The sequence below is a fragment of the Doryrhamphus excisus genome, linkage group LG4, assembly GCF_037039965.1.
Source record: "Doryrhamphus excisus strain RoL-2023G ecotype Guam linkage group LG4, RoL_Dexc_Guam_v1.1, whole genome shotgun sequence".
Taxonomy (NCBI): Eukaryota; Metazoa; Chordata; class Actinopteri; order Syngnathiformes; family Syngnathidae; genus Doryrhamphus; species Doryrhamphus excisus.
The window spans coordinates 522,341-549,105 of record NC_136360.1 but is presented as its reverse complement, the minus strand read 5'-3'; the positions used below and the strand labels follow the sequence as shown (position 1 = coordinate 549,105).

General features: G+C 42.1%; 1 protein-coding gene across 4 annotated transcripts; it reads left to right on the top strand.

Moving 5' to 3' along the window:
- The first annotated feature begins 1,284 nt into the window (after positions 1-1,284).
- Positions 1,285-25,885, top strand: mllt1a (MLLT1 super elongation complex subunit a). Of its 4 annotated transcripts, none has more exons than XM_058072918.2 (12): positions 1,285-1,420; positions 8,591-8,771; positions 9,782-9,864; positions 11,242-11,385; positions 11,580-11,705; positions 13,354-13,998; positions 14,345-14,432; positions 14,632-14,743; positions 15,834-15,933; positions 16,349-16,417; positions 16,775-16,846; positions 18,921-25,885. In XM_058072918.2, exons 1-12 carry the CDS (start codon positions 1,409-1,411, stop codon positions 19,047-19,049), a joined length of 1,761 nt encoding a protein of 586 aa, XP_057928901.2. In that variant the 5' UTR covers positions 1,285-1,408; the 3' UTR covers positions 19,050-25,885. The 4 variants fall into 4 exon arrangements, with proteins under 4 accessions (XP_057928901.2, XP_078646064.1, XP_078646065.1 ...); XM_078789938.1 differs by having other exon boundaries at positions 16,349-16,426; XM_078789939.1 differs by having other exon boundaries at positions 14,342-14,432.
- Positions 25,886-26,765: the final 880 nt, after the last annotated feature.

Sequence of the window (26,765 nt, the reverse complement as noted above, 5' to 3'; positions counted from 1 at the left end):
CTGGAAGATGTAGAAAGCTTTCTGTGCGGGTTATTGTGTGTAGCTGCTCTATAGGAGTCCACAACTCAATACAAAGGGCCAAAAATGAACAAAATAGGTCCCATTTAAGGGAAGGAACCACATTTGTAAGTTCAAGTGAAAATGGATACCAACCACACTCCTTATGTAACTGCAAAGAAACCTAATAATAATAATAATAATGACCGTTATAATTAAATACAATAAAAGAAAAGCACGACTCATGAAAAACACGTAAGTCAACATTTTATTCAAATGCTCTATTTCACTTTGTTCCATTCTTTCCAAAAGAAAAGGAGGATTAAGGACTTGATGTCTCAATGCAAGTCAGACACCTTGTCTGAAAGCCAAGGTGGGATTTCTTCTCCTCTGCTTTGACTCGGAGGCAAACTGGATTATTTAGACAGGAAGCTATAGCCAGTGAGAGAGTGGTGACCTTGCGGGCCAAAGCTGAGGCCCAATAATCTCACTTCAAAGTGCGGCACCGCAGGGACTTGACCACATTGGGCCTTCTCTCTTTGACCGAGCATGTGAATATGAAGACCTTTTTTTTTTTTTTACAATAGTGCATCCTTATTGGCAATTACAATGCTGATCCTGATAAACTCCGATTCGCGCAGGGGTGTTCAAACCATGGCCATCCAGACATTTCAGTTATCACCTTGGCCACTCCAATGAAAAATGTCTGACTCCGCCACTGCTGGGTCATAATATTGTTTAATACAGACTATCAAAACCTTCAGTGCACTTATAAATATACTGAAATGGTGTTTCCTGTTTGCACCATAAAGAGGATTGCTCATCAATAAATAAAGTGCATTAGTCGATTTTCTGAATACATAATTTCTCACCATAACTTTGCATTGGAATATTATTACAATCTCACCCCCCAAAGCAAGGAAAGCTATTTTTTTTCACATTAAAATGTCAGAATAGTGTAGTATAACCACAACATTTTAAGTATAAATGAAACAATGAGTTCGAAGCGTTAATAGCATGCATTGATTATAGTACTATTAATAATTCATTATCAATTAACAACCATGTGCTTTTTTACAATTGAATGAGCGCTGCAGCCATTGGGACATATGCCCTGTCACTCGAGAATACCATCACAAAAACCTTTATTTGTATTTGCAGGAAATGTAAAAGCCCGCCTCTTGGTGACTTTGATTGGCTGTTTTCAAGAACACCGGAAATCCCCGCTCTTCCATTGGCTGAGAGAGCTTTCTGTTTTGGTTGCCTGCCAGCGGACCGTCTGGACGGGGAGGGGAGTCGTCTGCCTTCCGCTTCTCGGCTGGATTGACACACAATGAGGAGCCGAGGCAGGGTAGACGCTCCAAAAACGCCGCTGTAAATAAATACAACAACCACTGAGGCCAGAGAAAACATGGAGAATCAGGTACCGTGGCTTTTCTCGTTCCTTTTGGACTCTGAACTTTTAGCGCAAAAAAAAAAAATAAAATACCGGCGGCTTTCTCGCTGGCAGGGCAGGAATGAATCCTCGGTTGTAGTCGCTGGAAGAGGGGGGGGAAAAACGCCGCTCCTGCTGCTATAGAAGTCGTAGTTGTTTGGCTCTGGAGCTATGCTAGCTGGCCACTCATACATCGGCATTTACCGCTAACTAGCTTCACTGTGCCGCTCCATTCAGCACCACTGCATAGGTGAAGCTACAAACGAGCACACAAAGATACACACACCCGGTATATATATCCTCCTCTGCTTGGGTTTAAAGTCGAATTCAATTAAAAAATGACCCGGAAAACATTTTTGGCTGGCGGTGGTGCCCAGCTAAGCTAAGCTAGTACACCTACCAGTGGAGTGTCGGCCGATGGCTAAAGGCTAAGGAGCCGCGACAAGGCGCCGGGAAAAGGCTCGTCCCTTCCTAGCCGTGCTGCTTAGCCAGGGTGGTGGCCTGAAACCTGCCATACTGGGCAAAGAAACCCCTACTACCACCATGCTATTTTGTAATATCATACTCATATTTGCTAACATTTAGTTAATGGTTAACCCGTGTGCACTTTTTTTTTTTTGCAGTATGGAGGAAAATCTTAATGTGGAAAAACTTGAACCTCACTCATGCTTGATTGGCATGCTTTTACTGGCCAAATCAGTCCAAAAATACACACAATGAGTGGTTTGTTGTCACACCTTTCCCAAGTATACTGCACAGTGCTTAATCATTGAAACAATAGTAATTACCCTTATTAGTTACATCCATTACACATACCATGGCAATTTCATCCAGACATGCATTACAACCTATGGGTTTGTATGGCATAGGACGGCGGTGAGCAAGCTTTTCGACTCGTGGGCCACATTGAGTGAAGACATTTTTTTTGACGAGGCTGTCTATATATACGAAACAAAACGAAAACACAACGCATCATTTAAATCAACAACTCAGTGCTAAACAAACTTAAAACTGTTATTACCGAATGCCCGCAAGGCATGCTGGGTAGTCCAGCTGCAATAACAATATGAATTATGAAAACTACAACATTGTTTCCTTCTCTGATGACCTCGACATAGTTTGGAATCGAGCAAAAATGCGACAAACGCTGAAAAACGTTGGTAGAAAGAGTATCACAGGCTAACCAGCATGCCTTGTGGAATGGGTATTGCGAGTATATTTTTGTTTGTATGCTCACATGGTTCAATAAGTAGATTATTTTTGTATCGTGTGTGTTGTTTGGATAGAAAGGAATCTGGAAATGTCAAAGTGGGCTCTAAATGCAATATACTAAGTTCTACGTATGTGAAGTATTCCCATAATGCCTCATGTTAACTCTCCAGCAAGATCTCAGTGTATAGACTGGTCATATATCTCATCTCGTTTCATATTATCTACATACTGTATTGTATATAACTCTGGGAAAAACTGTTGTTTTTGTTAACACTTGGGTTGTTTATATTGTTTGTTTTTCGATATTGTGTATTTTGTACTGCTTAACTGATTCTGTAGTCTTGCTGCTGTGCAATGCAAATTTCCCAACTGAGGGACGAATAAAGGCATATCTTATCTTATCTTATCTTAATAACATGCCTGGATGGCCTAATGTGGCCCCCGGGTAGCAGTTTGCCCACCAATGGTATAGCACCCGAAAGATGTGTCTCTGTGTGCCTGCCTGCCTAGGGTAACACCAGGTATGATGTCACTAAATGCGATTGCAATCAGGAGATGCACAGATACACCCAACAGGAAGTTGAGTGATGCTTAATTGGTGCACACATTGAACACCCTAATCTTTTCCATTAGCGGCTGGAATTACTTATAGAAAGACTAATATCCCTGTATTGTTGTGTCCCTGTAAGACGTGAATCCAAGATGCTGTCACATTTTGAATTTACTGGACATCTCATTTAAGATGCACGTATAAACCACAATATGTTGAATTTAGGAGATGCCATAATTCCTCCTTATGCCCGATTGCCGATAATGGCTTCCAGGGGGAGCTGGATGGGGCAACACTCATCTTGAAGGCTTTCCAAGATGCCAGATTTTTTATGTCACGTCGAGGATGACGGCACCAGCAGTTTCCTTCGATATTTCTATGACAACCAAGCTACACTGACGGGCACTGTATGCAGTGGAAAACAAAAATCCTGGGGCGAGCGGGTAAAGCTCAGTGGAGTCAGCAGCATGCTGTGGAAAGCTGGCAAAGACTGTAGAGGGCCATCGTACACTCAAAAGATAATGTAATAAAGCTTTGGATGTGTCATTTAGGCTGGGCTTAAAGGCCTGTTGAACTGTAGTGCTTTATAATAATGTCTTTTTTAAAACATGTCGTCAACTTCGCTTGAGATAAAACCCGTAATTTTCATTTCAGAGTGTACAATTAGTATGATCCTCGTACACTTTTTTTTTGGGTTCATTTCCACCCAGCAAAATAGTGGTGGTACACATTTTTGGGGGAGTTTTTGAGTCATTGTTATAAAAAGCTTACCAAAATAATTGATCCATACCACATACTGTACAGTATGTTTCCCACAAGATTGTGATTTATCTGTGGTGTTGGTTGCTAATGTTGGTTGTAAATGATATTAGCTCATTTGCATCATTCGCCCAAGATGTGAAACTCCTACCAAAGTGGAGATTCAGTGTTTGTTTGTGGACAGGTAAAACAGAGTTTATGCACCTTCTAACACGCACAAGCAATTAAAAAAAAAAAAATCAGTGTTGTATCTGTTGCGGTCCAGATGCATTTGTAGCGAGCCATCACTAATGAAGAAATGTATGGGAAATACTGATAGTGATACGATCTGGACTACCGTTTTTGATGATTAGTCGATCACTTCTGCAACAATGGCAGTGAGCTAAATGTTTTGTAGCCACGTGAGAAGGTAGCAGTTTGCTCGCTGTTTTGTTTTGCTTCTTCTCCGTGCTCTTCATTGGTTCCGTTATCCTGTTTCACATCACTGTGCAAACCATACGGCTGTCACGAGACGTGTGTGAGAGCACTGCGGTTGGAATGACAGGATGATTGGTCGTGTAGCTTGTCGTGCCCCCCCCCCCCCCCCCCAACACACACAAACACTTATTTCCAATTTTCTGCTTTTCTTTTGCTTTCCGTCTTTATCTCATTGATGAGTGGAAAGTCTTTCATAACTTATAAGTACCATAAATTCCGGACTATAAGCCGCTGCTTTTTTCCCCCAAACTTTCAACCCTGCGGCTTATTCAGTGATGCGACCAATTTATGTAATTTTTCTAACGGCCGCCAGGGGCTCTCGAGTAGAAAAGGTTAAGATTAAGACCGGTGGAATATATATGCGTCGAGGAAGACTGCAACTTCTTGTCTTGTGCATAAATTAAATTAGCGCGAACATACCCTCATCGTGGAAAAATGCGAAAAGAAAAGGCATATGACGCAGCTTTCAAGCTAAAAGCAAATCGAGCTGTCCGATAAAGAAGGAAACAGAGAGGCTAAACTCATCACTCATCGACTTAACACTCAACCAATACGAGTATAAAAAATAGATTTCAACTCTGCATTTCCGATAAAGAAGGAAACAGAGCTGCTAAACTCATCACTCATCGACTTAACACTCAACCGATACGAGTTTTTAAAAAAATAGATTTCAACTTTGCATTTCCGATAAAGAAGGAAACAGAGCTGCTGCACGTAAACTTGGCAAAAACGAATCGGTGGTGAGATGAAGACGGCTTACCGTGATTTTTTTACCAGTATGTTCTTTTACCAGACCTGTTATGCTGTGTTGCTATTGTGTTGCTAGCGTGTTGTTACCATGTTGCTACCGTTTTACTGCCGGCGTTACACAGGCACCGTTTGTGAAGAAAGTTCATTCATTCATTTTCTGCCGCTTTTTCCTCACAAGGGTCGCGGGGGGTGCTGGAGCCTATCCCAGCTGTTTTCGGGCGAGAAACGGGGTACACCTTGGACTGGTGGCCAGCCAATCAGAGGGCACATATAGACAAACAACCATTCACACTCACATTCATACCTATGGACAATTTGGAGTCGCCAATTAACCTAGCATGTTTTTGGAATGTGGGAGGAAACCGGAGTACCCGGAGAAAACCCACGCATGCACGGGGAGAACATGCAAACTCCACACAGAGATGGCCGAGGGTGGGGAAAGACAAAATAAGAAGCCAAAAAGTTACCACTTCCACACAAAATAGGATAACTCATTCATTCATTCATCCATCCATTTTCTACCGCTTATCCTCACGAGGGTCGCGGGGGTGCTGGAGCCTATCCCAGCTGTCTTCGGGCGAGAGGCGGGGTACACCCTGGACTGGTGGCCAGCCAATCACAGGGCACATATAGACAAACAACCATTCACACTCACATTCATACCTATGGACAATTTTTGGAGTCGCCAATTAACCTAGCATGTTTTTGCACCCACGCATGCACGGGGAGAACATGCAAACTCCACACAGAGATGGGCGGGGGTGGAATAGAACTCTGGTCTCCTTGCTGTGAGGTCTGTGCGCTAACCACTCGACCGCCGTGCCGCCGTGCTGTGAAGAAAGTTCTATTATTATTATTGTTAAGTTATATGATAAAAACTTAAAAACTCTCTCTGTGTACCGTCTTTCTTTGTAAATATGTTTACATATTTTAATGTGGGCACATGCGGCTTATATACAGTTGCGGCGTGTGTATGTACAAAAATCGGTTTTCCTCTAAAAAATGTAGCGGGTAAGGATTATAATCAGGTGCGCTCTATAGTCCGGAAATTACGGTATATTTGTCAAAGCAGTTTGCTGCGGGATAAATGAGTCATTATTGTTATTATTTTGGAAGATGTGACAGCTAATCACTTAGTCGCAGATCAGCAGAATGAGGGTGGCGCTGGTGGGTACTGGGACTCCACGCTAGGGTGTGGTGGAGTCTGGACTTTAGGGAGGGCATTACTGCCACAGAATGGGCAGGCAGTGTGCCAGGTGTGTGTGTGTGTGTTTGCATGCATGCATGTGTGTGTTGTTGCTGTGTGATAGTCAGTAGAGAGTAGAGTGCTCATCTCAATCCCAGACCCCCCCCCCCCCCCCCCCCACACCCCCCAACTCAATCCCTGTTCACAAGCTACTCGCTGCTGGAGCCAAATCCTTACATTCTTCTCTCCTTCCTTGGACTTCAAGTGCCCTTCTGTTGCTTATCGTGTCGACTGACTCCCTATCCCTTTGCTGCACTACATGACATAGCCTTCTGACTCCACTATGTACCGTACCGTACACTCCCCCCACCCCTGCTCATATGCTTCTGTCATACCAGCATGGTATCATTTGCTGTCGTTCTTGGCTGAGAAAGATATCGCAGCAATGTGCTCTCTCTCTCTCTCTCTCTCTCTCTCTCTCTCTCTCTCTCTCTCGCTCCCCTCCGGACAAATCTTTGGAGATCTTACCGACTTGTGCAGCCAATCAACTCCCATTCCGTTCCACTGGGAGTGGGAGACACCAGTTTCTCGTCTTGTGTGTATTCAGCCGCCATTCACATGCCTCCCATGGGAATCGAGCTACTACCTTCAACAAAGAAAATTCACAATTCTTTCTATGACAGTGGAACCTCCAAATGTGGAGCGCAATCGCTACCGGGACACTGCTAGGCTGCCAATTTATACAACATTTAGAGTTCATCCTTCGCATACAGAGTCATGGAAATTCAATTAGTCCGTTGTGGGGTCAAACTGTCACTATCATAAAACCTTTATTAACTATATTGGCAATGTTTTAAACAGTTTTTGCCCATTATCCGCGATCCTTATCGCTTCTCCCTGCTCCTTTTCAGACATGTGTAGTAATGAGGTGTTGTGTGTATGCATGTATGTGTCTATATATATGTAGATATGTGTGTATGTATATGTGTATATATATAGTATATGTATATACAGTAAACCTCGGATATATCGGAAATTCGCTCACAACGGACAGATAAAAAAGAACAGATTTTTCTGTAATGCATTTCCAATAAAAATTCATTTGCAAATATCTGATATAACGGATATATATAATATAACGGATTTCGCCTATTTCGGACAAAATCTCCAGTCCCGTTCCAATTTCCCTGGCATATATCGGATGGCCGCATCGTGTCTTTCTCCTGGCTCCAGATTTAGGACAAATATAAAAGTGAGTGACGTCAATAATACTAGCACAGCAGTGAATGAGATCTTAACCTCACTATTGGAAATAACGTAGGCCTGCCTAACGTAGGGCGTAACAGGGCCTAGCTTAATTAACAATTTCTTATGCTCAGAGTCCAATAAAGTTCAATTCTCATTACCTTACGTCTCTTTTCATTGCCCAGTCCAGGTACATTGGAAACATAGTCAAGGAAGTGCCTTTTTATAACGGATAAAATCCCATTTACGCATATACCGGATATAAATCCGATATATGCGTAAAACGGACATTTTCCGGTATACGCATATAACGGATTTCGCTTATATCGGACAAAACCAGTGGGAACAATTGAATCCGATATATCCGAGGTTTACTATATATATATATAGCTATTGTAAGTGTATATGTGAGAAAGAATAATGTAACATAGTATGTATGTCTGAAATAAATTAAGAAAAGAAAATGAAAGAAAAACACACACTGGACTGTATGTCTTTCTCTTTTCTGTGCATTGTAAAGATATAAAAACGGCTAAAAAAAGACACAGCTAAGAACACATGTCATGGAAATCACCTGTTCTGCCTCAAAAGCCTTCTGAGAAAAACCTCCAAAAGCACCAAAAGTGCTTCATTTACATATCATGTGATGTGCATATTAACCAGGATGCCGATAAGTCATCTGGGATAGGCTCCAGCATACCCCTGCGACCCTAGTGAGGTCGCCTCAAGTGCGAAAGCCACAAGTTAAAATGTACAAAAGACCCCAGATAAAACATTTGTTTGACCTTGCTGTGGTTATTAAAATATGCAAAAATTGTAGAGCGTTGGTGGCATGTTTTGATTTGGACAACATCTCCTACATGTTCTCATGGTCTGTTTTCTTCCTATCCTGACCTTGTGCTTCCTTTTCTTCCAAGTGCAAAGGCCCAAATGTTGACACCTCCTTCACGTTTGGTCTTTTATCACCCCATCTTTTCAGTGCACGGTGCAGGTGAAGCTGGAGTTGGGCCACAGGGCTCAGCTAAGGAAGAAAGTAACATCAGAGGGTTTCACCCACGACTGGATGGTTTTTGTCCGAGGGCCAGAGAATGGCGACATCCAGCACTTTGTAGACAAGGTTGTCTTCCGCCTCCATGAGAGCTTCCCTAAACCCAAGAGAGGTATGATGGCCACAACATATTCTGATAATATCCACATTTATTTTTTCTAATGATTTGATGCTTTTCTTTGCTTTTTGCGTTTTATGTCTCTTACGTCTCTTATGTCTCTTATGTCCGATACATTCTCAACGTATCACTGAGAACAGTGATTTTCAACCACTGTGCCGCGGCACACTGGTGCACCTTGAGAAACCGTCAGGTGTGCCGTGAGGAATTATCCAATATCACTTTTTATAATTTACATTTATTAATCATCATTTGCAAATATTATGTCAATAGCCATTATGTCAATAGTATACATGGACCCAAATATTCCAATTCACTTTGGTTTATTTGCTCAAATGGAAAGAATTGAATATTCCTTTAACCAATCCGATTTTTCAAACGAAAAGTTGTCAGGGTGCGTTCTTCTTCGTGGTGTTTTTCTTCTTCTGTTGTTTATTGGCGGTTGGCAAGCAGCTTTCGTATGCATTACTGCCATCTGTGGAACAGAATCTAAACCCTTCTATACGCCATTCACAAGTGCAGTTTTATTAAAAAAGAAAATATATTTCTATATAAAACATCACATGATATTTGATGTTGATGTTTGCGTTTTACTGGGCATGCCCTATTGACTATTCTGTTTGATTTTCGTGGCGCATGTAAACAAGAGACAAGAATATTCCTTTCCATGGATACCATTGTTTCCCGAAAGGTCATTGGGAAAGAGAAAAAGTGGTGATGTAAAAACATGGCTACTGTGGAGTGTCTGTGGTGTAAAGACTGGCATAGCAATGTAATATTGGTCCGTGTGGCAACACCTACCTTGTTCCTCCCATAGACTTATTGATGCACGTGTGAGGTCGTGGTGACATTTTGTTACATTTTTGGTTAATCGTGTGCCACAAGATTTTTCCAATGTAGAAAAAAACGTGCCGTGGCTCAAAAAAGGTTGAAAATCACTGACTTAGAAATAGTTATCGGACGACTGTTGCTCGAATAGTTATGTCTATTTTTATTTTTTCCAGTATGTAAGGAGCCTCCGTACAAAGTGGAGGAGTCAGGCTACGCAGGTTTCCTCATGCTTATTGAGGTTTACTTCAAAAACAAGGTGAGGACATTTGGGCCATGAAGAACTATTACAAATTTGTCCTAATGTGTCAAATATTATATTGTAGAACGTGTCTGTTTTTGTACAATTCACTTTGTTTTCAATGTTTTTATTCCGTCATTAATTATAGATAAAATGTACTGTAATTTAATGTTGGAGCGAACCGCAGAGCAATGTTAGGTGTGTTTACTTGGGCATCCGTTTTCATATACTATTAACTTCATATGGTCTGGTTTTAAAGTCAATAGTCCTAATTCTTCAGGTCTGTGTAAACAGAGCCATTACAGACTGCGTTTACTAGTTTTTTGCTCAGGATTTGCAGGAGAGATCTACCTTTGCTAATGAAATGAAGTTGTTAACCTTCTTAATGGAAACAGTTTTCTTTTTATGTCAAGTTCAGAAAAGCAGGTTTGGTCTAAACCAGTACTTTTGCCACACCTTGGTTCTAAAGGCTAACACCTCCCGGTTAGCATAATGTGTATAAGGTGCTACTTATGCAGCGGTGCGGCTAAATTAATCCCATGTTCTAATCACATGACATCTCCTTTACTTCAGAACCATTACTAATTGTTTATATACTGTTGCGCTCTTGAGTCGGTAGCTCTTTCTTTGGCAAGAGCCAATCAGGAGTTAACTCACAACAAGCTTGTCAACCCACTGGAAATCGCAGGAGATCATTACTCAGTATAACAGTCTGACTCACTGTCATCACTCATCGACTTAACACTCAACCAATACGAGTTAAAAAAAAAATAGATTTCAACTTTGCATTTCTGAAATCCATTTCATCCCAGTAAAGCATGGTTATGGCTGCTGGTATACTGCAATGTTGCCCCTGTCCACCAGAGGAGGTCAGAGGAGCCCAAAGATTAAAGCGCCCCGGCAGCCATAGCCGTTGAAATGCTTTGCTGTGACAAAATAGAGTTTTTTTAAAGTCATGTTTTTATATGTATTGTATATTCAGTAGCTCCCTTTTGGTGTTAAGTCGCTGTGTGATGATTTTAGCGTTCTTTGTGAGACGAAACTGTGACTGTTATGTTGAGGAATGTCCTCCTGTGATTGACTTCCAATGAGTTGACAAGCTCGTCGTGAGTTTTTTTTTTCTATAGCTTGTTTATGAATGACTTCTGTCAAAGAGCTACCTGGTCCTGGTGGACTGGTGCGCACTACAAGATGCCATTTTATGATGTGTACATAAGTAGCGAACAGTCCAGGGCAGCTTATATACGTACAAATCTGTTTTTCCTTTCTAAATTTTGTGGGTGTGTCATAAACACCGGTGTGTTTTACACTGGAAAAGGTGGTAGTATTATTTTTATTACCAACTCTTATACTGACATGATTACTTTTATGTTATATTCTACGGACATTGTTTAGGAGGAGCCAAAAAAGGTGTGTTTCAACTACGACCTCTTCCTGAATTTGGAGGGAAACCCTCCTGTCAACCACCTTCGCTGTGAGAAGCTCACCTTCAACAACCCCACCAAAGATTTCAGGAAAAAGCTGATCAAAGCTGGAGGGGTGAGGCCGCTCAACAAAGTAGACGCCACTTTCAGCAGAATGTTCAGGCAAAAAGTAGTTGTGGTAGTAGCAACCGACGGGGTAATTAAATACTCTTGAGTCTGAGTCACAAAAAAACCCACATATTATTGTATTAATTCTATGGTTTGTGATGTAGACGCAGGTAACCTGCAACCACTGTCTGTTCTTTTTAGGTATTGGTGGTTCCAGAGGTGGCTGAAGCAGTGTCGAGGCCCAGTCCAGACTACCCAATCCTCCCCACCATCCCCCTCTCAGCCTTCTCAGATCCCAAGAAGACCAAGACCTCTCATGTGTCAAAGGTTGGTTATGCTGCCAAAGACACCACTGTTCATTTTCACATGCACTCAGCTTTCGCCCTCTTTTGATGTACAGAGCGAGTTTATGGGGGAGGGTACGGGGGGCAAATGAAAATGCAAATAAAAAAAAATGTGGTAGTTGAATTTCTCCTGAAGGCTGCAGAACTTTTGTCGATAATTCATGTCTTTATTTGGTATTTCCAGAGAGAAAAGCTGCAGATTTTCTTAGTTGTGTGTTTGTAATCATCCAATCTACCCTAACAAGCAGGCTGACTCAAGCCTCTAATTGTTACCAACTGTGGTTTAGCAGTAGCATGCGTGTAGTATTAGTCAAACATGGACATCCCCTGCATTGACTGCAGCTCAGTTCTACAAAAGAAACCTAATAACGTTAAGGGCACACTCAGCCTAGGCAGTCTGTACTGTGCTTGGTCAGCTTTGAGTGTTTTGATCGGTATTTCCAAATCCGAATTGCTAAATCCAATTGTCACTAAGTTGCATGTTTTTCATTAGTTTGAGACCTCTGTCATGTGTATCCAAATCACATATTTTGGTCTTGAAATCATTTTTAAAAATATGAAAAAAAGTGATGTGAAATGTATGCTTTCAACCAAAAGGCGCTATTTCCATTTCAGATTTCAACCAAAAGGAGCTAAATCCCTTTCTTTATTCTTTATTCTGATTGGCCCAAGTTTCCCAGCTATTGATAATCCGACCAATCAGAGAGAAGAATACAATTGGCACTGCACATACAGAAAGCCAGTATCAGTGCGCATCCTGTTTTGTTTGTGTACATTAAGTACACGTATGATAGTTACAGTATGTTATGCAATTCAGGAGACCACAAATTGTGTTTTTACAGTATTCTGTAACATGGAAGTTTTTTTTACGCCATAAAAGGCATGTCTCTACCTTGACACCTCCAACTTTCATGAGAAACATTATTTTACTTGTACTAAAAAACATACAATGTAAAGAGTTTGTAATGAGATGATTTTTGTCACTGTCACCTTCATGGTGCAGTCAAATATGAGCACTGCTTTTAATAACATTTTTATTATTGTCTGCAAATTGTTATTTTTCATGTGGGTATGATTGGGTATGTTGATTGTGTTAAAGCTGATCATCATGGAATGTGGATGGTGTTAATGTGTGCTACAATATCTTAACAACATTTTATCAGTAACAGTGTACTAGTGGTAGGTTATAACATTTTGTTTCTGTAATGTGTGAAGGTGAACGAGTGCGTGTGTGTGTGTGGGGGGGTGTATTGTATGTTGGCTTCTGTGTTGTAATTATTTTATTAGCATAGCACATTAAAGCACCTTACATTCTTTTACAACAATGCCATTGAGGAAGTTAAAGGTGACTTCAAATTTATTTCAGCCAAAAGGCGCTAAATCCGAAAAAAAATTAATAAAAAAAATTATATAAAATACATGGTGTGTGCAGGATTTTTATAGCATGCATTTTTACGACCTATATTGATAGCTCTTTCATTTGCAATATAGACTTGATGACCAAATAGATTTATATGTGCGTAATTAAAAATCATTGATTTTCTTGAAATCAGTCAAAATGGATTTAGCGCCTTTTGGTTGCAAGCTCTCCAAATATGCTGTGTATTTATGTGTCTTTATGTGTCTACCAGGAACCCAGCAAAGAAGGAGGCGGCGGCAGCAGCAAAGGGGTCAAACCGCACAAAATGACCAAGGAGCACCGTGAAAGACCCCGAAAAGACTCTGAGAGCAAAGCCACATCAAAGGGGGACAACGACAGAGACGGAAGCAGCAAGAGCGGACGTGACTCTTCCTCATCCTCGTCTTCGAAAAAGCCATCAGAGATCAAAGTGAAGGATGACGTCAAGGTCCTACCCAAGGCAGCCTTCAAGGAGCCGAAGCTCACTCTGAAGGAGTCAAAGATGGAGGGCATGTCCCCGAAAGGAGGGGGGGCTGGTAGCGGTGGGGGCGGCGGCGGTGGAGGAGGAGGGGGTCCTGCAGAATCCAAAGCCCCTGGCAAAAGACCCTCCACTGTGGAGTCTCCCAAACCTAGTGCCAAGAAGCAGAAAAAGGGCGGCTCTGAGGGGCCAAAGGGCCAGGCTGGTAGTTCTTTCACTGGTTCTCCTCGCGTATCCTCGTCATCTGCTACTAGCCAGCCCTACGCAGACAAGAAACACTCCAAGGAAAAAGGTCGCTGGGCCAAAGGCAAAAATGACACACAGGATTTGAAGGAGCCCAAAAAACTTCCAGAGTCTGAGGAGTCAAATTCAGAGGATGAAGCCTCTTCAAAGTCTGAGGTATGATTAGAGTTTGGTCACATTTATATGTGGATCTAGATTCTTTCCAAATGTTTCAACAATTGATAATCCATAATTTTTCTGCTACGTCTCCACAAAAATAAAACCAAAACATTATTTTCATAAAGGACCTCACGCAGTATATACATAACAGATCACTTTGTTACAGTAGCAGAGGGAAAAATCGACCCCTTCTCACAAGAAGAAAGCTTACACAAAGCCAAGACTCAGTATGGGGTGACCATCTGCCTCGACCAGCTGGGTTGCGAGAGATAGCGGATGGAAGGCGGCTTTTAATTGTCGTATCAATGTTGTTTCTGCTCCCTTTGTGCCTCTCCTGCAGCAGTCGGCACCTTCCAGTCCTTCGAATTCGAGTTCCAGCTCAGACTCCAGCTCGGACTCAGACTTTGAGCCGGGACAGAAACCTGGACAAGGTACGGTCTATTCAACTTAGTGTACCCTCACAAATCACAACTAAACTTATTTAGTGAGATGCATTTGAGTGTTTCATAATAATAATCATATCTGTTAAAATGCTTAATCATCACCTAATGCAACGGTAATCATAGCCACTAGAGCTAACTAGCATGCTAATTCCTATTAGTTTACATTACATTATTTTCTTCCTCCCAGGTCCCTTGCGATCCATGGTGGAGGAAATCCAGTCAGAGGAGTCGGACGATGACGACAGCAGCTCGGAGGAGGAGACCCCTGTTAAGACGAACCCCCCCAACCGCGACTCTCGGTCAGTGTTTTCAGTGAGACGTTTCTCCATGAAATATAGACCTGCCAATATGTACTCATTATGTGTACTCTGTATGTATTTTGATGTTTGAGTTCATTGAAGAAACAATGTTTGCTGAATACAAGGATGAAGAGTCTTGAACCAGTCATGATGTGCTATATATATCACTATATTGACACTTATTATGGTATGTCATTGTATGGTCATATTACTTCGTACTTCTGTACGGGACAATAAATTACAAAATTTAAAAAATACTGTATTACGGAAAGCAGGAAGTGAACAAATATAACGGTTACTGATTGTAAAAGTACCAGATGGAGGGGTAGGATTTAATAAGCTTTGCTTCTTCCTACTCCTTTTGGACATGTGGAACTGTGAACTGATTATGTGATGCATTCAATTGTAATCTGATGCATGTTCAAATGAAATAAAACCATTACCATTACCATGAATATGCATGAACACACAGAGTACTAAATTAAAAAAAAAACCCTAGGGGTGCGCGTACCGCACTAAATCTAGGTTTTAGTACATTATCTGATTTTGGATCAACATTTGCAATAAAGCGAATGTTCTTATACATTGATTAGTTCTAGAGGCAGTAACATTGCCATTGTTCACATCCGATGAGGAACACTGACAAGCTAAATAATCTACAATTGTAGTTGCTCACAAATTGGCATTCAGCCCTCAATGAGGTGTGTCCAAATTGTGGCACAAGGACCCTTTGTCGGCGTGCCTTATTGAACCACGGCACACTGTAGAAACACAATTGAACAAACATTGGAAAACATGGAGCAAAGCTGCGTAATTGAAAGACAAAAAGCTGAAATGTTGACACTAATAACACAAAACTGGTTGCAGTCAGTTGGTGACAGCTAATCAATTCCTGGTAATCAGTTATTATTCCACTGAATGGCAAACAAATGTGTACATTCAACAAAATTTGGTTCATATCCACATTTTTATTAGCATTTTATCCACATACTCCAAGTGAAAGACACACACACACATGCAGTATTACATTGTGTCAGTCTGTGTGGGATTGACCCCTGACCTTGTCCCTCTTCCCCCCCACCCCTGTCAGACTTAGCCTGGACAGCGAGAGTGACAGCAGTGACGGCTCGCACCGCCCCAGTCGAGACCCCGCACCGCCCCCACAGAAACACAGCTCCTCCAATAACAAAGTGAGACCCCGTTTTGGGCCTTCCTGTCACTGACATATTGACTTGAGCCTTTAGTGCATGACTTAAGGCAATTTAGTTCCGAACAATGGAAACGGAATTTATAAAATACATCTTTTGTGTTGAAGTAGCACTATTCCACACCAGCATGTGGATTCACTTGGCTTTGTTTTTTTTGTTTTTTTTTTTTTTACTAAAAAAAAACTTTTAGTAATAAGCATGCAGTTGTGATTACAGTACTTTTCCCAGAGATGACTCATATAAAACGCAACAGACATTTTTACACATTTATTTGCCAAGGTGCCATCCAAGTTGCAACCTTTTGAGGCCTGCAGAATTTCCGCAATCACAACCTCCATCTTTTATCTTCCGTAATCTTTTATCTTTATTTCATCTCTCTTTTTCTGTGTGAGTGCAGGTGTCCGGCAGAAAGAGTCCAGACTCTTCATTCCGTTCCGATAAGGTGTTGAAGAAGGGATACGACAAGGTAGGAAGGGTAAATCAAACTTTTTTATGCTTCAATTCATACACACGGCGCGTTTGAACTTACAGTAGTTCAATTAAAGTAGATTAAAGATAATGACCGATGAATGGATCCCACATGGGTTTGACGGACTGCCAATGAACCCTTGAAGCCAAACATCATCTTCTGTTGTTGAAACTGTTCAGTGCTCTTAAACGTCTAACAGATGGACCTTGTTGGTGTCGGAAAATTATGTCGAGATCTTTGATTTAAACTGTGAGCCCTTATCCGTACAGTGTATCCCTATACTGGACCATAGAGAAAAAATTCAAAAGCTTCAACAGCAATGTCAAAAATCATGACTGTCTCCCTCTTGTCAAGGCCTACACGGAAGAATTAGTTGACCTCCATCGCAGACTGATGGCTTTAAGGGAACGTAACGTCCTGCAGCAGGTATGTCTTCATATCTTTCTATTCACTCGTACTTTCATTTTCTTTATCCAAGTTCTTTATATCAGTGATTTTCAACCTTTTTTGAGCCACGGCACGTTTTTTTTTTACATTGGAAAAATGTAAAAAAAAAACACCACTAACCAAAAATGTTCCAAAATGTCACCACGACCTCACACGTGCATCAATAAGTCTATGGGAGGAACAAGGTAGGTGTTGCCACACGGACCAATATTACATTGCTATGCCAGTCTTTACACCACAGACACTCCACAGTAGCCATGTTTTTACATCACCACTTTTTATATCTATCTATCTCTCCATCCATCTATCTATCTATCTATCTCTCCATCCATCCATCTATCTATCTCTCCATCCATCCATCTATCTATCTCTCCATCCATCCATCTATCTATCTCTCCATCCATCTATCTATCTATCTATCTCTCCATCCATCTATCTATCTATCTCTCCATCCATCTATCTATCTATCTCTCCATCCATCCATCTATCTATCTCTCCATCCATCCATCTATCTATCTCTCCATCCATCCATCTATCTATCTCTCCATCCATCCATCTATCTATCTCTCCATCCATCCATCTATCTATCTCTCCATCTATCTATCTATCTATCTATCTCTCCATCCATCTATCTATCTATCTCTCCATCCATCCATCTATATCTATATCTCCATCCATCCATCATCTCTCCATCCATCCATCCATCTCTCCATCCATCTATATCTCTCCATCCATCCATCCATCTATATCTCTCCATCCATCCATCCATCTATCTATCTCTCCATCCATCCATCTATCTCTCCATCCATCTATCCATCTCTCCATCCATCCATCCATCCATCCATCTCTCATCCATCCATCATCCATCTATCCATCTCTCCATCCATCCATCTCTCATCTCTCCATCCATCTATCTCTCCATCCATCCATCTATCTATCTCTCCATCCATCCATCCATCTATCTCTCCATCCATCTATCTCTCCATCTATCTCTCCATCCATCTATCTCTCCATCTATCTCTCCATCCATCCATCCATCCATCTATCTCTCCATCATCCATCCATCCATCTATCTCTTTATCCATCCATCCATCTATCTCTCCATCCATCCATCCATCCATCTCTCCATCCATCTATCTCTCCATCCATCCATCTCTCATCCATCCATCTCTCATCCATCTCTCCATCCATCCATCCATCTCTCCATCTATCTATCTCTCCATCCATCCATCTCTCCATATATCCATCTCTCCATCCATCCATCTATCGATCCATCCATCTATCTATCCATCTCTCCATGCATCTATCTCTCCATCTCTCCATCTCTCCATCTCTCTATCTCTCCATCCATCCATCTATCTATCCATCTCTCATCCATCTATCTCTCCATCCATCCATCCATCTATCTCTCCATCCATCCATCCATCCATCTCTCCATCCATCTGTCTATCTCTCCATCTTCCTACTCCTTTTGGACATGTGGAACTGTGAACTGATTATGTGATGCATTCATATGATGCATTCAAGTATAATCTGATGCATGTTCAAATGAAATAAAACCATTACCATTTCATGTCACAAATTGCTGCAAAATTGGAAAAATAAAATCCGCCCAACTAGACAAACTGTCATTTTGGAGTTCATCTGCAACTTGAACACACACATCCACACATTTGCTATTCTGAAACAGTTCAATTCCAGGAGAACATCTCACCTTTTTGAGCGATGTAAGTAAGCCCGGCTTGATTCATTGATAGCTCTCCTAGGTAAAATATGCCATTCTCTACATAAACATAACTCTCTTTTCTCTTTGACAAGCTAGCTTCCGGTGTGGTAATAAACAATGGCCACCGGCGACGTCCACATAAAAGTAACGTATTGAACTGACCTGTCGTTGTAGTAACATTGAAGCTGCGAAAGTTATTTGTGTGGAGAGGAGGAAGAGCGGCGTGCGATCTTCACCAAACACTGTGACTGTCGATGGAATAGATGGCCAAATATAAGCCTGAAATCAATAAATCCATAATAAATACATCTCTCTTTGTGTCTTCAGATTGTCAATCTGATTGAGGAGACGGGCCACTTCAACGTCACCAACACCACCTTTGACTTTGACCTCTTTTCCCTGGACGAGTCCACCGTCCGTAAACTACAGAGCTACCTGGAGGCGACGGCCACGTGACAGCAAGTGGGCGTGGACGACGGAAGAAGGTCGCCGCCGCTTCTCCTCGAGGAGACCAGAGACCAGAGACCAGAGGCCAGACTGAATCACTGAACAAAACCACACACACACACGCGCGCAGGAACAATAAAAAGCACACACATGAAGATGATGCTGCACCTTCACGTGACGCCGGCAGAGGAGGAGCAGTAAACTGGAGGAAGAGGAGGGTGACGGGGTTGAAGAACGAAGCGCCGCAGGAAGTAAACTCCCATCAGCAAGATTTGTCTCCCCACGTCTTTTGGAAGCGAAGACCTGTGGAATGCACCTCATTTTACCCCCTATTGGCACTCGTGTTGCTCCCCTTTTCACCGAGCCCCCATTCACACGCCTTACTGGGCGGCAGATCACTCCACCCCCCCATCTTCACGCTGTACGTCTTTGATGACACGTCTCTGCTGTCCCCACATCGGAACACACGTTTATTTTTTATTTCCCCCCCCCCCCTTGCACTGAAAGCTGAGCTGTGACCTCCCGCCAGCCGCCCTCCTCCTCTTCCCCCACTAACTCCATCCCATCGTCTGCACCCTCCCATGTCGGCGTGCACCAAAGGGCTCCACTGCTGGCCGCCTGCGCTCCTGAATTGCCTTCCGGTGGCGTTCAAAAGGTGGGCTGGGTTTTTAAAACAAACAAACGAAAAAAAAAAAAGTAGCCATACTCGTCTCCCGGGAATCCAAAAAAATAAGGAAAAGTAGGGGCCCCGCTTTTCCCCTCCCCCCTCCCCTTTTTTTACATTTTATTTTTCTACAAGTGCATTTGTGTTTCTACTCCCAGATTTGCGGTTAAATGACCCTGTGAGCTATGAATGTATATGGCTTTTATTTTTCTACGCCCAGCAACAAGCCCACTCTAGTGCCTTTTCTGCAGCGTGGGGTGGGTGTTCCACATCCCCTGCTCCGCTTTGGATGGGCTGCCTGGAATATCCAGTATTGTCTTAATGGCTTCCTTTTTCTTCCTCAGTGTCCTTGTAGGCTGTCGACCCTCCCACGTAGCGTCCGTTCTTGTCGCCATCCCTGTAGAGGCTGTAGAATGTTTTAACTGGTGATCACTTGCTTTCTGCCTGCTAGATCGGTGTTGTTTTCTTTTTTAGGGGTGGGCGGGGTTGCACACAATATGAATTAGCTGTTGTTCTGGGCTGCTGTGTGACATACGTGTTAAGTCGTCGTCACGTCAATAATCTCGCTCTTAAACTCAAGTGAGTGTGATGACATAAACCGGTTTCATGAAGCCAACCTAAAGCTTCAGTCACCAGTGTTATGGTTGTGGAAATACGGCGAGGATGTGAGAGATAACGTAGGCGCACTCAGGTCACATAAACATCCAGCTAGTCTCCGCACTTTTCACTTTTCATCACAATTAATTAACTCATTAATCAACTAATGATCGAACTAATCAAGAGGAACTCCCTATTTCTAAATATTTCTTTACAGTAAATAGGTTCCCAAAATATCCCACAAAAAGTGAAAACTATGAAGTAGCCAACTATATGTTTTTAGTATCATTATATATGTTTTAAGGCGGGCGGCACGGTGAGTGGTTAGCGTGCAGACCTCACAGCTAGGAGACCCAAGTTCAATTCCACACTTTGCCATCTCTTGTGTGGAGTTTTCTCCGGGTACTCCGGTTTCCTCCCACATTCCAAAAACATGCTAGGTTAATTAGCCACTCCAAATTGTCCATAGGTATGAATGTGAGTGTGAATGGTTGTTTGTCTATATGTGCCCTGTGATTGGCTGGCCACCAGTCCAGGGTGTACCCCGCCTCTCGCCCGAAGACAGCTGGGATAGGCTCCAGCACCCCCGTGACCCTCGTGAGGATAAGCGGTAGAAAATGAATGAATTTTTATAGAGCCCTCTTGACACGAAATAACACCCCTACAGTCATCTTTCCATTCATGTTACCCATTATAGTTGACTCTGTTGCTGTTTTTCCAGGTCTCGCAGCTAGGAGACTCGGGTTCGATTCTCCGCTCGGGCATCTCTGTGTGGAGTTTGCATGTTCTCCCCGTGCATGCGTGGGTTTTCTCCGGGTACTCCGGTTTCCTCCCACATTCCAAAAACATGCTAGGTTAATTAGCCACTCCAAATTGTCCATAGGTATGAATGTGAGTGTGAATGGTTGTTTGTCTATATGTGCCCTGTGATTGGCTGGCTGGTAGAAAATGAATGAATGAATGTTTTAAGGCTGTAAAGCACCTCACCGTACACTTAAGTCCAACCTTCTGTGCGATGGTTAGCATCATGCTAACACACGGAGATCAAAGGCTCTGTACACTCTTTGCTAGCGATCAGACAACAGTAAATATGGCAGATCGACAGGAAGTTGATTGATTGATTGATTGATAGACAATGGCCGGGTTCTCCCTTTGCCAGTAAGGATGTGGAACACGATGCACGTTCATATGTTGTTAAAAAAAAAAAAAACGACTAAAATTGCACTTAAAAAGCCCACAAAACAATTAGTAGTCTGTGAAAGGACTGCCTATGAGTATGAGTATTTTTAATAACACTTATATTTTTTTAAGCGTTTCGGCTTATCTTCTGCACTGAAATGTTGGTTTTAGTTCCCAAAATGGGACAGAAAAGTGGAGATTCTCAGTTTAAACATGTTTCATTTGTTTTTTGAATATTTTTTCAAGCAGATATGGATTACTTCCTGGTTTTCAAGAACAATGCCTAATCTTTTTATACCTGTTATTTTCCCAAATGTAACTTTCAAAGTAAAAAGTAAGACGGACTCAAACTAAGTTGGATTTGAAAAACTCCTCACCAAATATCCTGACAAGTTATGTCTCATATTGGCTTTTTTTTTGGCAGAAAACCGAAAAACTGTCCAAGTCTCAATGCTGATATCAGGCCGTTAATTAATTATCGGACATCCTTAATCATCCCTCTTAACAAAACAAAAGCTTATAAGTATAAAACATGTCTCCAAGGGGTTTGTTTACTAGCGTACCTAAGCTGCTATCCGATCCGAATGATTGTAAAGATTGGCTGGCCATCCTTGGGGTCGTCTCAATTGCCGCAGCAAAAGGAACAAGCCCGGGGCCCCTTTTATGGGCCATTTGAAAAATAACGTAGACGTCATTTTACATGTAATATCTCACTATACTAATGAACAGAGGAATCGCTTTTTCAGGGTTTTGATTCTCCAAAACGGACATGTTAGCTTATGGGTGTGTTTTTAATGTGGAAAAATGTGGGAAAATTGACAAAAAATACCAAATTTATATTCATATTTAAATGTAGGCAAGTAGGTCATTTAATAAATCCCAGTTAGATAAACGCTCTGATCATTTAACAGTGTTGCCGCACGGTTAAATATCTGAAATCAGTATCAAAAAAATAAATATTTCTATAAATGTCAAAAATTTTGGATAAGCTCACAACTGGTTCGCAGTCTAATCAGGAATTGAATCACCGTCATCATTTTGTTCCTCATTTTAAGTAAGATATCTCTGATTTTAGGACCCAAATAAGCATAGTTAAAAAAAATATTAGTGAATAATAATAATAATAATGACTTCCTGTGTGTTTTGTGCTGTGTCATTCAACGCATTTTGAAGTGATGCTTTTTGAGACCGGTTTCTGTGCACGACTCACACAGCAGCCCGCCATGGTACACACACACACACACACACACACACACACACACACACCTTCAAGGAACGAGCCCTCTGCCTTTTGTGTATTTATTCTGACGTTTATGTTAGCTTTAATACATTTGTACGCTGTCCCCTTTGTAAACGCTGTGTGAGGACAATGATTTCAACACACACACACACACACACATACACACACACAGACACACACCTGGAGTCGCACCCGGACCTGCCACCTCGGTGTGCCTCTTTTTTGTCAACGCAACCTCTCACTCCCTCTTGTTTGTCTGCTCGGTTGTGTGAGCAGACAAGAACCCAAGCGTGTACGTCCTAGTTCATGAACTCTGACCTTGTGACCTTTGTACTCATTTAGCCGGTTGTGGCGGTGAGTTGGGTCATTGAAGGGGGGGGCACCCAAAAGAAGCCCACTGTCTACCCACATGTTTTATTTATGGACCTCTGCACTTTTGGCTGTGACGACTTCAGTACTTAATGGTTACCTAAAACTGTATTTTTAAGGATTTTATACAATATCTACATGCAATATATTATTAGTTTTTTTGGGGTTTTTTTGCCAACTTTTATTTAATTTGTGTATTTTTGGCATGTTTCATCACCCGCAAACAAGCTATTTTTCAGGCCTAAACTGTTTTGGGGTGGAGCGACACGGCGGTCTAGTGGTTAGCGCGCAGACCTCACAGCTAGGAGACCAGGGTTCAATTCCACCCTCGGAACCATCTCTGTGTGGAGTTTGCATGTTCTCCCCGTGCATGCGTGGGTTTTCTCCGGGTACTCCGGTTTCCTCCCACATTCCAAAAACATGCTAGGTTAATTAGCCACTCCAAATTGTCCATAGGTATGAATGTGAGTGTGAATGGTTGTTTGTCTATATGTGCCCTGTGATTGGCTGGCCACCAGTCCAGGGTGTATCCCGCCTCTCGCCCCAAGACAGCTGGGATAGGCTCCAGCACCCCCACGACAGTATCACTCGGATACTGTGAACATCCAGCAGCAGCACAACATTTTGGCATGACTACTATTTTGATGAAAAATATACTGAAACAGGGCTGCAAGGCGGACGGGTGGTTAGCACACAGGCCTCACGGCTAGGAGACCTGGGTTCAATTCCACCCTCGGCCATCTCTGTGTGGAGTTTGCATGTTCTCCCCGTGCATGCGTGGGTTTTCTCCGGGTACTCCGGTTTCCTCCCACATTCCAAAAACATGCTAGGTTAATTAGCCACTCCAAATTGTCCATAGGTATGAATGTGAGTGTGAATGGTTGTTTGTCTATATGTGCCCTGTGATTGGCTGGCCACCAGTCCAGGGTTTACCCCGCCTCACGCCCCAAGACAGCTGGGATAGGCTCCAGCACCCCCGCGACCATTGTGAGGATAAGCGGTAGAAAATGGATGAATGAATGAGTTCTCCTCCTATTTTGTGTGGAAGTGGTAACTTTTTGGCTTCTTATTTTGTCTTTCCCCACCCTCGGCCATCTCTGTGTGGAGTTTGCATGTTCTCCCCGTGCATGCGTGGGTTTTTTCCGGGTACTCCGGTTTCCTCCCACATTCCAAAAACATGCTAGGTTAATTAGTGACTCCAAATTGTCCATAGGTATGAATGTGAGTGTGAATGGTTGTTTGTCTATATGTGCCCTGGGATTGGCTGGCCACCAGTCCAGGGTGTACCCCGCCTCTCGCCCGAAGACAGCTGGGATAGGCTCCAGCACCCCTGCGACCCTCGTGAGGAAAAAGCGGTAGAAAATGAATGAATGAAACTGTTTGGGGTGTGTTGTTCCCTGTATGTTTTTTTGTATTTTTTTTCATATGCGATGACAGCTGAGCACCACCGAGAAGCAGGTGTCGCAGATGTTTTGCTGGATGACCTCACCATAATCACTGTCTGCCTCCAGTCACAATAACTGGACCAGAGCGAGGACGCCACACTTTTGTTCAGGGAGCTGTTAAGCTAAAAACAGAAGAAGAAAAAAAAACAAACAGTAATTTTGTTTTCCTGTGCTTTCCTCCCTCGGCCCAAACGCAGTCGATGCATCATAGGAAAGTGTGCAGCTTTACAATACAAAGAAAAAGCAAAAAAAAAACAAAAAACTTGAGAGTCCAAATGTAGATCGGGGGAAGGGGGGCAGGGTGTGTCTGTGACAAGGAGACAGGGTTGCCTGTATTTATAAAGGGTCTTTTTTTTTTTCACTGGGGTGTGAGTAAGTGGCATCGTCAATATGCCGTCAACGCTACAAACCAACTAGAGTTGACTCTGTTTTGGTATTTTTAAAAGAAGAACTCGGCATTGGAATGCCACCATGTGGCCATATGATGCAAGTTGTTAACATGGATGAAACATGTTATTTTAATGTTTTTTTTATTATTATTTGGAAAGCATATTATTAATAAAGTCATGAAGTACTGTTGTCATGGCGTCCTATCATTGACCGTCAGGTGACCCGGTCATGGCTTGCGTGTGAGGGGTTCATGTGGAGTTCATGTGATGTGGGGGGTGAAAAGGACACGCAAGGCCCGGGCCTATCATACACTGACTGACCATCCATCGGGGAAATGGTTCAGTGGTTCAGTGGGCGGTGACCTTATTGCTACGTGCTGATCAATAGACTCCTCTGTCAGACAGTCGAGATTTGGAATATGACATTTCTTCTATGTTGGTCTCATATTTGTAGGACAAACTTTTTTCTGCAGAAGAACAGTTTAGGTCAGAGGTCTCAAACACGTGGCCCGCGGGACACTAGTTTGAGGGCCCCCGCCTTGACATGAAAGTTTAATGTTAGTGTGGCCCGCGCAAGTTTGATATGGATGCTGTATGGTATCATGTACCCAGAAAATATTATTACTTTTGATTAATGTTCATGTTAAAGGTTAAATAACTGTTAATAGTTATCCTCCCTATCCGTGTGGAAGTGGTACGTTTTTGGCTTTTTTAAGTTTAAAGGAAATAACTTGAAGGCTACCGGTTAGGTCAGGGGTCTCAAACATGCGGCCCGTGGGCCAAATGTGGCCCGCACGACACTAGTTTGAGGGCCCCTGCCTTGATATGAAAGTTTAATGTTAATGCGGCCCGCGCAAGTTTGATATGGATGCTGTATGGTATCATGTACCCAGAAAAAAATATTACATTTGATTAATAATTCATGTTAAAGGTTAAATAACTGCTAATAGTTATCCTCCCTATCCGTGTGGAAGTGGTAAGTTTTTGGCTTTTTTAAGTTGAAAGGAAATAACTTGGAGGCTACCGTTTAGGTGGCTAGCTCTCTAGTTTGCGAGTTAGCATGTGTCTCAAGACCCTGCAGCTGCGCAATATGTTGTAAATAAAGTATAAATGTGACTATAGTCGTGTTTTGTCATGTCTACAGGGCTCTAATAATGCTTTGTTCATTTTAATCTGAAAAAAAAAATAATTTGTCTACCCACCAACTATATGTGGTTTCTTATTTTTATTATTATTTTTATTTATTACTGATTGATTGATTTTCAACACAAAATCTTATTTTGTGTAGAAAAATAAAACTGAAGATATTTGAGAACAGTGGAATGTTTTATCAGAGCTTTTCTTGTTGAAAATTGAAACCAAAGCAAAGTTTATTCATCAAGGTAAATTGAGTTTGAGACCCCTGGTTTAGGTCAAGAAATGTATTTCAATTATTAATATTTTTTGCTGTAATATCTTTTTCAAGTAGTTCAAACATCTGTTTTTTAAAGTGTTGTCTTAATGCCCCATTATAATGTTTAATATTTCATTCTCTGGGGGCGTCAAATGGTCCCCAGGCTGCCATTTGGACACTCTTGTTTTTATGTATGGCACCCTGGACAATATTGGGGACGAGTACTACTAGGAATAGTGCCCCCCCCCCCCCAACTATTGTTCTTTTGGAAATCTATTCATTCTCTTTGAGCAAAGGAAACCCATATGAAGATGCTGGGTTGCAATACTTGTTTTCGCCACAGTGTGGCAGCAGTGGCGAACTGAGACACTTGGATGGCGGACAATTAAATAGATAGAAAACAATGGAGTGACAGCATGGACGGCCAATCACGCGTTAGCAAGAAAACA

What these genes read in the sequence shown, in the direction of transcription:
- mllt1a (XM_058072917.2), top strand. An exon ending in AGGTTTACTTCAAAAACAAG is followed by an intron (nt 9,865 to 11,241) that starts GTGAGGACATTT and finishes GACATTGTTTAG; the next exon opens with GAGGAGCCAAAAAAGGTGTG. An exon ending in GATACGACAAGGTAGGAAGG is followed by an intron (nt 16,427 to 16,774) that starts GTAAATCAAACT and finishes CCTCTTGTCAAG; the next exon opens with GCCTACACGGAAGAATTAGT.